The 14,653-nt window shown below is 39.4% G+C and overlaps 2 protein-coding genes across 4 annotated transcripts in view; both read right to left on the minus strand.

Moving 5' to 3' along the window:
- The window catches only part of LOC142159828 (uncharacterized), a 111,848-nt gene that overhangs the window by 49,701 nt on the left and 47,494 nt on the right, over nucleotides 1-14,653 (minus strand). The gene's annotated exons all lie outside the window — the stretch shown is intronic.
- Nucleotides 6,309-12,282, minus strand: LOC142159839 (uncharacterized). Of its 3 annotated transcripts, XM_075214635.1 has the most exons (3): nucleotides 10,070-10,290; nucleotides 9,867-9,990; nucleotides 6,309-8,890 (listed from the first exon to the last, which is right to left on the minus strand). In XM_075214635.1, the coding sequence occupies exons 2-3, from the start codon at nucleotides 9,949-9,951 to the stop codon at nucleotides 7,134-7,136; spliced, it is 1,842 nt and encodes a 613-aa protein (XP_075070736.1). In that variant the 5' UTR covers nucleotides 9,952-9,990; nucleotides 10,070-10,290; the 3' UTR covers nucleotides 6,309-7,133. The 3 variants fall into 3 exon arrangements, with proteins under 3 accessions (XP_075070736.1, XP_075070737.1, XP_075070735.1); XM_075214636.1 differs by lacking the exons at nucleotides 9,867-9,990; nucleotides 10,070-10,290 and adding an exon at nucleotides 12,219-12,282; XM_075214634.1 differs by having other exon boundaries at nucleotides 9,867-10,290.

A 14,653-nucleotide genomic window follows, 5' to 3' on the forward strand; every position in this document is an offset into this window, starting at 1 on the left:
TATATGCCGAGGTTAGATACCAAAGGGCTAGGAGATACCAAAGGACGCAGTCAGGCAGGCAAAGGGTGAAAAACAGGGAGACAGAAGACACAAGCAGAGAGGTTTACAAGAGTCAGACGCTGGGGTGAATAAACTGTTGCTCTGACACTAAGCTAGTGTGTGGAGCAGGTAAGTTCCTAACAGGTGGCCAGAAATTGACGGCAGATTAAAACCCTGACTAAAGATTGTGAAGGGTGTTACAAAACCCAGAATGCACCTTCACCTTTCCCATTACACCCTTGGGAATGACCTTCATCACTGTGGTAACAGGTTGATAATGACTTTGCTGGCTTATTGATGGACCACATGTATCTAATTGCAGTGGATGTGCATTCCAAGTGGCCTGAGGTCCACAAGATAAAGTCAAAACTACTTCTGAAAGAACATAGTTGTCTTGCGAAAATATATTTCAGAAATGGGTTGCCTGAGCAGATTTAAAGTGATAACAGACAACAATACATCTTGGAAGAATATCAGAAATTAATAAGAGAGAATAGTATAATACACTTCACTTCAGCACCGGATCACCTAGCTACTAACAGTTTGGGAGAGAGGATCGTCCAAATATTTAAAAGAGCCATTTATGGATCACAACATAAAATAGAGAACTTCCTATTTGTGTTCTGTAATGCAGAACATGCAACTACTGGATAGTCACTTGCAGTGATGTTCCTCAAAAGGAACCCAAGATCATGCTGGGATTTATTGAAACCCTATGTGCACCAGAAGGTGCATGACTAAGAATTCAAACACATGTACCTGTAACCGACCAGAAATTTTAGAGTTGGCCAAGAAGTGTTGACATGTGATTTTAGAGTCGATAAATGGCAACATGGAGTAATAGCCACTAGGTCTGGGCCTGTAATGTACACGGTGGACATAGGGAAAATACATGGCAACGTCATGTACACCAGATCTAGACAAAGAAAGGAGGTTGCACACCCGGTTACAGAGCCATGCCCAATACAGGCTGTGTGCACGGCAGGGCATACGTAAGATGTCACACCAAAGACACTCATCTCAAAGGATGCTCCAAGGGGAATGTTAACAACTTCACCAAGCACTCAACAAGAATTTGGGTCTGCAAATGCACCAGCAGTGAGTTCAGTTCCTCAAGAAGAATCACAGTCAGTTAGGCTTTCATTGGGGTTTCATAATCATTACCCAGAGAGAAATAGAAGATCACCCGAAAGACTTTATCTGTTATTTTGCAATGGTGATTAGAACAATAAAGCACATTCCAGTTACTATTACCTTGTTATTGCATGTTGAATTATTGTTTCTTGCCTATAAAGGAAGGAGTGTAGTGTTTTTGACAGGAACTACTTTGTCCCGGTAGATGTAGACAACGAGATACATATATTGTCAAGGCGCATGAATATCTTGTTGTGTTATGTACTTCCTGTTTGCTATGCAGTAAACAGTTCATGTAGCAGCTGCTATCTCTCACATACATATTTGTAAAGTGCTTATTCTGGTCCCCATACACTACCACACATACCTCCCAGCTTTTTAACTAGGATGATTCTTGTATTGTATAGTGGTCTCTAGAATGCCTGTATATATCCGTCACTAGAAAGCTCTCATCATGGTGTATCAGTCTTGCCTTCTGTTTCCCTCCTCGAATTTTCAAAGATCCCTGAATACTTCCTGTCTGAGGCTTATTACACATTTTGGTGTTCATGTAGAGTCGGATATATGGGCAATATAATTCTTCCATGGGCACTGGTAATGCTGGAAACTCAGACAGAGAGCAACACAGCAAGTTTCAAGCACAGAGTATAGTGATACAGAATGCTCAGCAGGAACACAGTACCGGTAAAGCAGTGAGCTCTGGTTGCAGACAGCTCTCTACACTACAAACTTATACCTGCTTCAGTGAAATGCAAGTACCGGGAGTCAAGTAATAGCGGGGTCAGGTACACAGCCTCATTGGACAAATTTCAGAAACGGATGCATGCAGGTTAGAGATGGCAAACAGCGATCAAGAGCGATGATCAGAATAGAAGCCGGGGTCACAGTTGTAGGTGGCAGACAGGTGGTGGTCAGGAATGGAAGCTAAGGTCAGGTAAACAAGTAATCAGTAGATGAGAATGGTGCTAATCAGGGATAGACTCAATAATCTGGTGCAGGGGTTAAACAGAAATGTGCTTTTTAGGTGGCAATATACTTTCAATGTATATTATTGTTTCTACTTGAATGATGTAGCCATAGCTGGTATGCTGTGCTAAGCAAATCATATATGTACATTTGTATTATTACCTTATATGGTCATGATCAAGGGAGCCGTCTTTAGGATAAATTCTATATAAGAATGAGTGAAACAAAGAAAGACCAGCCTCACACTGGAATCACAAGAAAATAAACTGATGCCCAGAAGTCTTCTCCAAAGAAATCAGGTGTCCGAAATGAAATGAGACAACAGGGCTCCCTTACTGATCACTATTTGTATCTAAGTATTAACTATATCATCACTTAATGGCGATTTGTTTTTATTGTTAGTAAGTTTTTTATAGTCACTTAATAAATCTCTGTTATTATTTGAACATATGTTCCACTGGGAATATCTGGCAAAGCACATTTGCACCGGGGTAGATCTTATAGCCGCAGGTAGGTGCTCCGCACCTGTATGACACTACTGCTCATCAAAGACTCACCTCCATGTTCCGTTATTCACACAGCGCACAATGCATTCTCATTTCACCTCACCTGTGCCTTCCCTGCCCCAGGCCAGTTGCCACCCTAGCAAATGTCTATGAGTTATAATGCTTTGCAAGTCTTTTCTACAATGTTTTTCTCACTATGTGATTTTGATCTGCTGAGCACCAGAAAAGGTTACTGCTGTGCCAAGGTGGTAGGTAATTTATACTGGGGGAGGGAATGATGTGAACGTTTCAGTTTTCTATGGAAAACACTGTATAATATGGCGGTGTTATACAAATAAGTGTTAATAAATAAAGCACCTTGTTAAATAAATAAATAGCTCTATAGACTGTAAACTTGTGAGCCGGGCCCGCTTACCTTTTTTTCTGTATTACCCAATATTGTTTATTGCTGTTTCTCCTCAATTGTAAAGAGCTACGGAAATTTGCTGGCGCTACATAAATAAATGACGGTGATGATGATAGCTTACAATGACATGGAACATGGTAAAGATGGTCTTGCCCCAATGATCTTACAATCTAAGAGGTTTGTGGAACAATTGATACATAAGTTAGCACAATAACAATTGTAGGTGGTAAAGAAAGGAAAGCGTTAATGTGGCTCCAGTAACGTGGAAACATGATCAACCACTGATACTGAAGCAGCCATTGGTGACTGGTATTTCTGTGCAGCTACTGGTTGTGTAGTTAGGTTGAAATGAGGAGATATAGTGGAAGGTTGAGATGTGAAAGATGAACTAGTCATTGTAGATATCTTAAGACGGTCAGCTGCTGACAACCATGACTGTCCTTCACCATTTATCACAACTTCCACTTCGGATGTCGCTTTTGTGCTGCATGGCCACTCTTGTGGTTGTCTGGCAGCTCTGAGGAGCTGTGTGCCCAGAATTTTTCTTTGGCATCATGCTCATTGCTTGACAAAACTTTATATTTCTTCACACTGGCGGATCTAGGGAAGGGGGAGGGGGCGTGCTGTCTACTGCCGAATACCATGTGTAGGTCTGTGACGGCAGAGACAGGTAGACAGAGAAAACTGCCCGGAAGCTCTGATTGTGTTTTAAACACAATCAGAGCAGCCGGGCAGCATACTCTGCCTGCCTGTCTTTGCCAAATAGACCTGCACATAGTAAGCGGCTGCAGACAGCCTCACCTGTCAAAAAGGAGGCGGAGACTAAATCGCGCACCCTAAAACAAAATTCTAGATCTGCCCGTTTCTTCAGCAAGTGAGCATCTGTATTTGGAATTTAGGCACGGCACGTTTCATGGTAAGCTCCTAAGCTCAGACATGGTGTGTGTAGGAAATAAACATGTCCCTCTACAATGTGTCACACATGCTGCCTAACGGTTACCCACCTGGTGTATCTTCTTTTGTAAAATAACAATTTAGTTAATCTAGACATCTGTGATGAGGGTGATGACAGTGTCACCATTGAGGACGATGACCACTGGTAGCTAAATCCCCATTATCTAACAAATGTTTCTCTTTTGTGGAGGCTCAAACAAATCAAGCACTTCAGCCACATAAGTGATAGTCCCTCTCGGTAAAGTGCTGGGTTTGTTAAATTATGCATTTCCTTTTTAGCATATAGGTGTGTGGGAGTGCCCAAGGATAATTCCCTCTTAGTTTTACATTATGACCTTGGTCTAGCATCATCTGTTAAATGACTGATGTCACTGTTGTCCGTCTAATGAGCTCTGATACTGCCGCTGCTGCCTAATGGTTACTTACTTGGTGTATCTTCTTTTCTACACTAAAAATGTAATTGATCTAGACATCTGTGATGAGAATGAGGATGCTGATCTGTTAGCCATATGCCCATTAGTAAATTGTTAAAATCCATATTCTCCAGTTAAGCAACCAATAACCAAAATGTTCAGCTCTTCAGCCACAAAAGTGGCAGTCCCAGTCACTGTTTGGTTTGTTAGTCTATGTGCATGTCCTTTTTAACATATGGGTCCCAAGGACAATTCCATCTTGCAATATATGACATTATGGCCTTGGTCTATCATCTTGTTTAAAATGTCTATTGATGCTGCAGATGACCATCTAATGAGCTCTAATTATTGCCTCTTCACTTTCTATGGTGCATGCTGTCAAACATTACCAATATAGTGTGTGTAGTCTTCCTATCACCATTTTTCTTCTGGGTGCAACTCACCTTTGTCTATCTACTTGTCTAAATGTCTACTGGTGCTGCTGTCCGTCTAACGAGCTCTCCGCTTCACTTTCAATGACGAATGCTGTCTAATGTTAATAATATAGGGCCTTTCATTAAGGAAAGTAAAGCAAAAAGTAACTTTGCACCTTGGCAAAACCATGTTGCATTGGAGGGGAATGCATTTAAAATGTGATAACAGATTTATATTTGGGTTAGGGCATGTCCTAGATGAACTTTCAATTTCAATGTACAAATAAGCTATCAAGTATTTGTGTGCTAAATGAAAAACAGACAGTTTCTAACTTATATGCAAAATAAAAAACAAATTTTCACTCCTTGCATTGTAACATAGTTTTGTCCAGGAGAAAATGTACTCCTTGTTTTTGCCTTACTTTCCTTAATGAATCAGGTCCTATATTATTAACATTAGACAGCATTCGTCTTTCTCTCACCATTTTTCTTCAAGGTGCAGCCCGCCTTCGTCTATCTACTTGTCTAAAATGACCATCCTATCTGCCAGTGCTCTGGCACTATGTTTCATAGCGTTTGTAGCATGCCTTGTACAGAAAACTTGGTCAGAATGTCTTAAAAAATGAGAGGTCATGCAGGAGATGCTATCTGTGGGTCGTAAAATTTCTGGCCATTTTTCGGTATTCAGCGACCACATTTAGATACTTGTTCATTTCCTGAAAATATAAAGAATATAAAAAATACACAAAACGTGTTTTTGTCAAGAACTGAATACAGTGTTATTACCCATGGGGAAGTCCTATAGAAAAAGGAAATGTATTGGGGACACTTCTGAGGCCCAGTCCTCCTCGTGGATGCTGTTTTGTATGGACCTCATGGTGATAAGATGTCTTCACAATGTTCCAGGAAAACCTCAATAGAAAATGATCAGATAAGTCTTTGTCTCAAGAATTTTTGATGTATGTGCAATATATTTTTTAATATAATACATTTTTAAGGGTATTACACTATGTTATTATTTTATATTTATTTTGGAGTTCACAATAAGTGCAACATTAAAGAAGTTTGAAACTAAAAAGTTCCACGAAAGGAGATATACATCTTAATAAATGATTGCAGGTATGTAGGCAATTTATTTATTCACCACTGGTGAATTGTACAGAGTTTGGAATGATTCTATTTTATGGGAAGTTGGTGTCCACATTGGATCTTTAGATTAATTATGGAAATATGCTGTAAAAAAGGAGATTATCTGGTAAAAATACACCTTATTAGTGTGGTTTTGCACTGGTGTTTGGCTAGAAAAAGGCAATATTGCAATCCTTTCATCTTCTCTGTTAGTTTTATGTTAACGTCCTTGGATATATGGAGCAGAGTCTTATGAGATACACTGGATCATCATACTACACAAATGAGCTGAATGTCACCATTCATATGGTAGGTTCGCAATTTTTATTGCATGAAATAAGGCTGCAAGAATTGGAGTATTGCACTAGGAGGAGCCTTTTTTTCCTTTTATTTTTTGCAATACTTAATTTATTTGATGTAAAAATATGAGTACACTTTTGTGACCATAAAACAGACCCATTCTATAAGCCTGAAACTTTTTCTGTCAATTAGGTAATGCGTTATTATCAGTTTCATACAGCAAGTCAGCTTGCATATAAATAAGTGTTTAAATAGCTGTTTTTTTCTGTTTTTTACTGTTTGTTTGCAGTATTGGTTTATGTAAAATACTACCCACATTCATACCCATATGAATTCTGATTGTCAACAAGACTTATTTTAAATTAATTAAACAAAGCACAAATATAGATTAGTTCTTGGAGCATTGCTCAATATGGACCCCCCTCCCCCCCATTCAGAACAAAATACTACCTGTGCAATTTCTTTGATGTCTAATATGATGAAGTGTGCACATAGCAGAGAAGAAAGGTTTCTTTTTAGTGTGAGTTATGTGATGTACAAGATGTAGTTACGAGTGATGTGAGCCAAAACTGAAATACTTTCCATCTTCAGAATAAGACTCTGATTCCTCCCCTGTACGAACATTTTCATGCCAACTGAACATTCCCCACATACAGATGACAAAAAGCACTTCTTCAGCATGTATTTTCTGTTGCCATAAAAATTGATTTACTAATACAATATTTACCACATTGAGAGCAACAATATGGATTATATTTATCCATAAACCCTTTGATATCTATTTAACACGTTGTTATTAAAACGTTTATTCCTACAAGATGAGCTCAGGGAGGACAGAAACATCTAGTGGAGCAGAATGGCAAAAGTATGATAATTATTTTTCTCCAGTGTGAATTCTCTGATGTGTCATAAGATGCGATTTAGTGGTGAAACATTTCCCACAGTCAGAGCACAAATATGGTTTCACTCCTGTGTGGACCTTCTGATGTTTAATAAGCCCTGACTTATCGGTAAAACATTTCCCACATTCAGAGCAGGAACATGACTTTTCTCCAGTATGAACTTTGTGATGTGCCTTAAGATTTGAGCTTGTGATGAAACATTTCCCACATTCAGTGCACGAATATGCTTTCTCTCCGGTGTGAATTTTCTGATGCCTAATAAGTCCTGACTTATCTGCAAACTCTTTCCAACATACAGAGCAGGAAAATTTTTCTCCAGTGTGAATTATTTGATGAATTTTGAGATTTGACCGGTGTGTGAAACATTTCCCACATTCGGAGCAAGAATACTTTTTTTCTCCTGTATGAACCTTCTGATGTCTAGTGAGTGTTCCGTTTCCAGTAAAACGTTTCCCACATAAGGAGCAGGAAAATAATTTTTCTCCTGTGTGAATTCGCTGATGCATTTTAAGATGTGATTCTGTTATGAAATATTTCCCACATTCAGAACAAAAGTATGGTTTCTCTCCTGTGTGACTCCTATGATGTCTAATAAGAGCTGAATTACGAGCAAAACATTTCCCACATTCAGTGCAAGAATATGGTTTCTCTCCTGTATGAATTCTCTGATGTACAACAAGATCCGATTTAAAGTTGAAAGATTTTCCACATTCAGAACAAGTATATGACTTGTTTCCTGTGTGGCTCATCTGATGTGTTAGGAGATTTGACTTCTGGTTAAAACTTTTCATGCAAACAGAACATGAAAATGGCTTCTCTCCAGTGTGAATACGCTGATGTCTAATGAGGTTTGCCTTCTGGGTAAAACACCTTCCACAAGCAGAGCAGGAAAATGACTTTTTTCCAGTGAAACATTTTCCAAGTTCAGAACAAGGAATTGATTTATTCTGTCTATGAATTGCCTCATGTTTAAGAAAATCAGAATTGACAGTAAATATCATTCCACACTCAGAACATTTATATGTCTGATCTCTATCCTGAACAGGTTTCTGAATTATAGAAGTTGATGCATTACATACAGTCATATTATGTCCTGCACAACTCTTTCTTGACTGTGTATTACTGTTCATTTCACCATCTTCAACACTATGATTAAGTTTAGAATGTAGATCTCTTTCTTCATATGAGACTGATTCCTCCTTTACATAAGTAGATGTATATTGTGTGTGATCTGTGGGGGAATAAATGTCAGTGTTGATGAGATTTTTTTCGTCATATGAGACTGATTCCTCCTTAAAATGAGTAGATGTATATGGTGTATGATCTGTGGGTGTATATATGGAAGTGTCTGTGATGTTTCCTCCCACACATGAGATGGATTCCTCCTTAGTATGAGTAGATATATATAGAGCAGGATATGTGGGTGTATAAATGTCAGTGTGTGGGAGATTCCTACCCTCGCATAAGACAGATTCCTCCTTAATATGAGTAGATGTATATTGTATATCATCTGTGGGTGTATAAATGTCAGTGTCTGTAAGGTTTCCTCCTTCACATGAAGTTGGTTTCTTGATAATATTCTCCATGGAGTTAATCATGTTTTGTTCATCTGTTGATGAGGATTTTTCAGGCTGGATATTTCTAACAATACTGTGATCCTCAGTCATACAATGCAGTGAAAAAATAGGAGTGTGAAATCCTCCAGATATTTTTGTATCCTCAGTGAAATCTGTTGGAGAGAAATCAATGTGGTTAGATTATATAAACACTGTGATAACAAAGAGGAGAAAAGGCTTCTGGGAGTGACATTCCTGCACAGGAAAGTTTGTAGTGTCCGGTTCCACTGGCTGCCGATGCTATAGGGTGAGGGAGAAGGAGAAGGAGTCTACGGCCAGACATGGTATTCTTTCAGTCTAGTGACTAATACGTGGCATTTCCTCCCCCGATATAGTACCCACTACCCACCCGGCTAACATTTCCAGGTTACTAGTAGAGGTACCGTAATAATGGTAATTACGCGCACTATTACCGTAATGACGGCAATAGTGCGCCCGCCGGGTTACTTTTCCGTGTAACGCCAACAATTGAATATGCCCCAGTGTGTCGGCAGCTTAAAAAAGGTTTCCTGAACTGGCCTCCAGTACCCTGCTTATAGTGGGAGTGTTCCCAGCCACCGGTAAAGGGAATCAGTGACAGTTACAGTATGCTAGGAAGTGTCCTCATCATCAGGGGCGAACGGAGGATTGTCGTGGGGGAGGGGGGGGGGGTTCCCCCCCGACTCCCAAAAAAACCCACCCCCCGCTCCGTTTTTTCAGCGCTGTCCTATACAGCAGCAGCAGCGCTGTCTAAGAAGCGTCCGCGGCGGTGCTGTATACACTGCAGCACCGCCACGGACGCTTCTTTGACATCGCCACGGCTGCTGTATAGGACAGTGCAGCTATAGCAGCCACTTAGTTAGCGCAGGGGGGGGGGTTTCTGGAGACTCAGAAACCCCCCCTGCGTGCGCCACTGATCATTCCTATCTATATACAATGATCACAGCATATAGAGTATTCATATACATCCCAGCAATGTCCTTCCTTTATCAGTGTATGTGGCTCCCAGATCCGTCTTCCTCACACTGTACACATGAAACAATGTATCTATACACACAGTGATCACATCTATATACACACAGACAAGACTGTGATTATTCCTCCTCTTACCCAGTGATGTGAGGGGCCGGTGATTCTCCATCATCACGTCCTTGTACAGATCTTTGTGTCCTTCTAAATACTCCCACTCCTCCATGGAGAAATAGACAGTGACATCCTGACACCTTATAGGAACCTGACACACACAATGATACAGTCATCACCCAGACACATCCCCTGGTGTTACTGTATAATGTCCCATTCCCAGCAGTCACCTCTCCAGTCAGCAGCTGAATGATGATCTATACAGGACTTCGCCACTGGAGATCAATCAAGAGACAACACATAAAATGGTATAAGAACATAGCTATAGGGTGTTTAAAGATATTTATATAATTTGGATTGACAATTGGAAATCGTATTTATGTTTTCATCACTATACCTTCACGTTTTCCTTTTTCAGCTATAGCTTTATTTTTAATTAATAGTGCTATAGGGATTATGAATATAGATAGATACATTCAATGTAGTAGAATGCATTTAATATATATATAATAATGGCTTAGAACTATAACACTGTGTAATATCCATTTTCATTGAGGCATTGCTTGCAAACAATTTAATCAGCACAATATGCAATATATTACATATGTTTAAAGTTTTGTGTTTGTCACTGCAGCTGGCATATAGCTATATGGGATTTAACTGACAAAATTAACTCTGTTGATATCGGATGTAGTGTGTACAATATAGAAGATTTGTAATTGTTTTTCCCCCAGCAGAAAGTATTATTACTGGGACATGATCCTTTGAAGCTCACTGCTTTCTCTCCTGTATAATTATTCAGCTAAAGGAGTATGTCATTATTATTATTATTATCGTAGATTTGTAAGGCGCCGTACAGTACAGAAAACAAGGACATACATAAAACAGTAAATACTTAAAACAAGAACAGACAAAATTAATGGCGACATGAAAACAAAGGGTATGGAGGACCCTGCTCATTACAGAGCTTACATTCTAAGTGGAAGAGGGCACATCTGAAACAAGAGGAGCCAGTGTGGCTCAGAGTGGAGATTGGGATAGTTGTGAGGGTGTATTAGTGTGAATAGTGTTATCGGGGATAAAGTCACCTCTAAAAAAGAGATGGGTTTTCAAAGAGCATCTAAACATTTGAAGGCTGTGGGAAAGCCTGATTGAGCGTGGTAGGAAATTCCATATGTGTCATTAATTGACAACTGTGTTGATACAAAGTCCAGTCCAGTTTGAAATTATGTCAGTACAATGCTAGTTACTTTGTAGTTATTATCATCTTACATTTTCGATTATTTTTTAGAAAGTTATACTATGTTCTGACCTTGTGATTTTTGGGTGCTTTTTGCTGCAAATTTGTGTATATGTTTTTAAAAGTTGAACACACCCCTTGATTCCCAACCTGATTACTTCAGGTGTTGGGAGTAAAGAAGTATGGGAAATAAGGGTAAGCAGAAGTCCTTGCACTGTGCTGTTGTTATATGTCCTTGAAAAAGGTCCTGTTACAAGACTGAAAGGAAGCAATATTTTGGTTTCAGCTTTAAATGGAGAGTGCAGAACTTTGTGTATTGTACTATTCTCTCTTCATAGGAGGATTTAGCTAGGCACCCTATCAAAATAGTGCAAGCGGTGAGCTGCCACCTGTTATTTACTTTTCTATATATATATATATATATATATATATATATATATATATACACACATACACATACATACACACAAGTATATTTTGATATAAGATGTTCAGTATTTTATCTAACCATGTATTTCTGTTTTGTCATGTGTTTTCTCCATTATATTTTTATTTATATTAAGTGATGATTACACCAGGCTGCGCGATACCTTTCTTTACAGATATCTGCAACACTTGCAGGAATAGGTGCCGGCTGGAGTTGCAATTTGTGTGCATACAATGTTCACATACTTCAGGGAATCCTTCTTAGGTGTCAGGCAATTGAATCTGCGTCCTGTTATTTGGACACAGAGCTAGAATTTTCTTTGGACGCTGCATTTGAGTAGTGATTTCTCTTTGCACAGGAAATTACTATTTAATGTGTATAATAAATAGATTGGAATGTGTGCAATTTATATATTAGATATATATGTATATCTTTATCACTAGCCATTAGTGCCTAGGGCTTGTTATACCCCCTGCACTTTGTTCTATTTCTACCCACAAGCAAAAGGGGGCAGGGACAAGGCAGAGTTATGAATGAATACAGAAAGGCGCTCTAGCAATAGCTACATCCAAATTAAAATTAGTTAAAAGCTAATGAGCTGCTATGGGCAGCACCACCATGGCACAGGCCTGCTTGCATGATTCCAATGTGTTCCTGCCAACAAAATCCTTATGCAGACGTCATATAATAACAGCCTGTATGATGTTATTACCTGGTGTTACTCAGTCACATCAGCGGCAGTTATGTCTCCTCTTGCAATTTATTACGTCTCTCTTGGAAGCTGTCAAAACGCTTCTAGGCTGTGCGTTCCACCTGGCTGTGCGTTCCGAAGCCTATGCGTCCCACGTGGCTTCCAGACTATGCGTTCCACCTGGCTGTGCGTTCCGAAGCCTTTGCGTTCCACCTGCGTTCCACGTGGCTTCCAGACTATGCGTTCCACCTGCGTTCCACGTGGCTTCCAGACTATGCGTTCCACCTGGTTTTGCGTTTCACTCGGCTTCCTCTTTGTTTAGTTAAAGCCCTTTTACTACTCTCCGGTGTTTTAAATTGGATTCAGAATCCTAAAAATTATCTATTTATGATTGAATAACCTTCCATTTCAGGATGCCGCAGGTTGTCTACCTCTGATTGAAGAGATAGGCCAGTGTGGAAGCATAGTATTTTTTCAGGAGGTAGACAGTGTGTGTCTCTGACCTACTGGCGAATTGAAAGTCAATGGGAGATTATACTGGGACTAGTAGTTCCATGTGAGCTCAAAACTGCACAGTGCCTCCCACTTATTTAATAGATAATGCAGGATTTATTTGAGTTCTAACATGGCCTCTCAACTTTATAATGAACAAGAAAATGAGGGGTCGCATTGTCATCTTGCATAAAAAAAAAAATCTGTAAGCCACCCCTGCTAAATGGAGGGTCCACTATTTAAACCCGGGACTACCTTCAATTGCAGGCCTTTTGCCCTCTACTGGAAACAGATGTGCAGACCCTGCATCCATTTCCTTGTTCTTGCAATTATTGCTAATTAGTGGCATGACCTAAGGGAGTAATTGCTGTGAAGCCCAAGCACCCCAATGATCTCAGATCCCTTCAGGTTAACCCATGCCCACAATTCGAAGCAATCGCTGGGACCAGGAGATGGATACATTGCATCTGCTTCCTATAAGGGGGACCATTCAGGAGCTGGGAGCTTTGAATCTGCAGGGGATGCTTGAAGGGAAGGCAGCCGCTGTTAAGCAGTTGTAGCTTTTTTTTTTTTTTTTTTTTTGCTGTTTTGGCTGTTTACTCCCTCCTCTATTGAATAGATTAGGGGTAAAAAAAAAAATAATTAAAATAATATAAAGATTTTTTTTAGAGTGATATCAGATCCACATGCACAGTGATGTAACCGTTAAAGGAGAATTTAAAGCAAAACTCCTCATTTGGCTTAACAGCACCACTAACCATTTAAAAATGTCCCATTACAGGCTTTGTGGATCCCGCTGGACTGGAGGAAATACAGGTAAGTGAAATTTTCTTATTACCATATCTCGCTTAATCCCACCCAAAACAAAGTTTTTAGTTCCGTCTGAATGTATCCTTTTAAAATGATATTAGTTAACTTTGCATATGTGTATTGATAAAAGAGGGTCATCCAGATATATGAATAGATGGAAATAGAAACTCCTCCAAATAATGTTCTTTATTTAATTAAAGCAGCATTACCACCTAATGTGGAGAAGCTTTCTATTTGCCATTTGTGAAGACCCAATCAGAATCTGATCTCCACGACTGTGGCTTCTGACTGGTCCTCATAGTCACACCATCTATACAGTATGACACAGGTGGTTTCGGTCAGGTCTGTAACATGAACCACTCGGTCTCCAGCGAGAGGACAATACTGGTACCTGCATACATGGTGATGCAACTTTAATAAACTCTATAAGCAAAAACAAGTTGCTTGAATAAAATAAGGTGCTCAGACTCTAGTCAATCTTCATCTCTTTGCCGTCCTATTTATAACGTTTTTTAGTCAACTGACATCACGAGTGCAAGACGAGAAGTGGTCACGCCAAACGGGGTGCATGCCATATCCCCATGGGCATGCCAAGCCCTGTCCCTTGCCCCTCTTTAAAATCACCCCTTCAGTGCCATGCTAATTAGGCACTCTGATTATTTGCTTCTTCACTCAAAGTTGATTTTTCAACTTAAATTGTATGCTTATTAATATGTGATTCCATTTGAATAATTAGACACATTATTTCTCGTATACTTGTTTTATTGCAATTTTCGATATATACACCTGTTTTTTTATTTTTTATACTGGGGTGGCTAGAACTTCTCAAGTAGTGACACAGTAGTCACCATCTTGTATATATATCAGTTCCATTACTGTTTTGATGCATCGTGAATAAATTGATTTTAGTATGTTTTAATACATTTTAAAACATTTTACTTTGTGATTATAGACAAAGTATACTCTTGTATAAAATAGTTCTACTGACCATAATATAAACCAGTGTTTCCCAAATCCAGTGCTCAGGGACCCATAACAGTACGTTTTCCAAGTCACAAGTGAAATGATAGGTACCGTCTTTCAAAATGTGTCAATCAGTAATGAATACACCTGTGCTCCAGCCAAGAGATATGGAAAACAAGCACTGTTAGGGG

This window comes from Mixophyes fleayi, chromosome 6 (assembly GCF_038048845.1).
Source record: "Mixophyes fleayi isolate aMixFle1 chromosome 6, aMixFle1.hap1, whole genome shotgun sequence".
NCBI lineage: Eukaryota > Metazoa > Chordata > Amphibia > Anura > Limnodynastidae > Mixophyes > Mixophyes fleayi.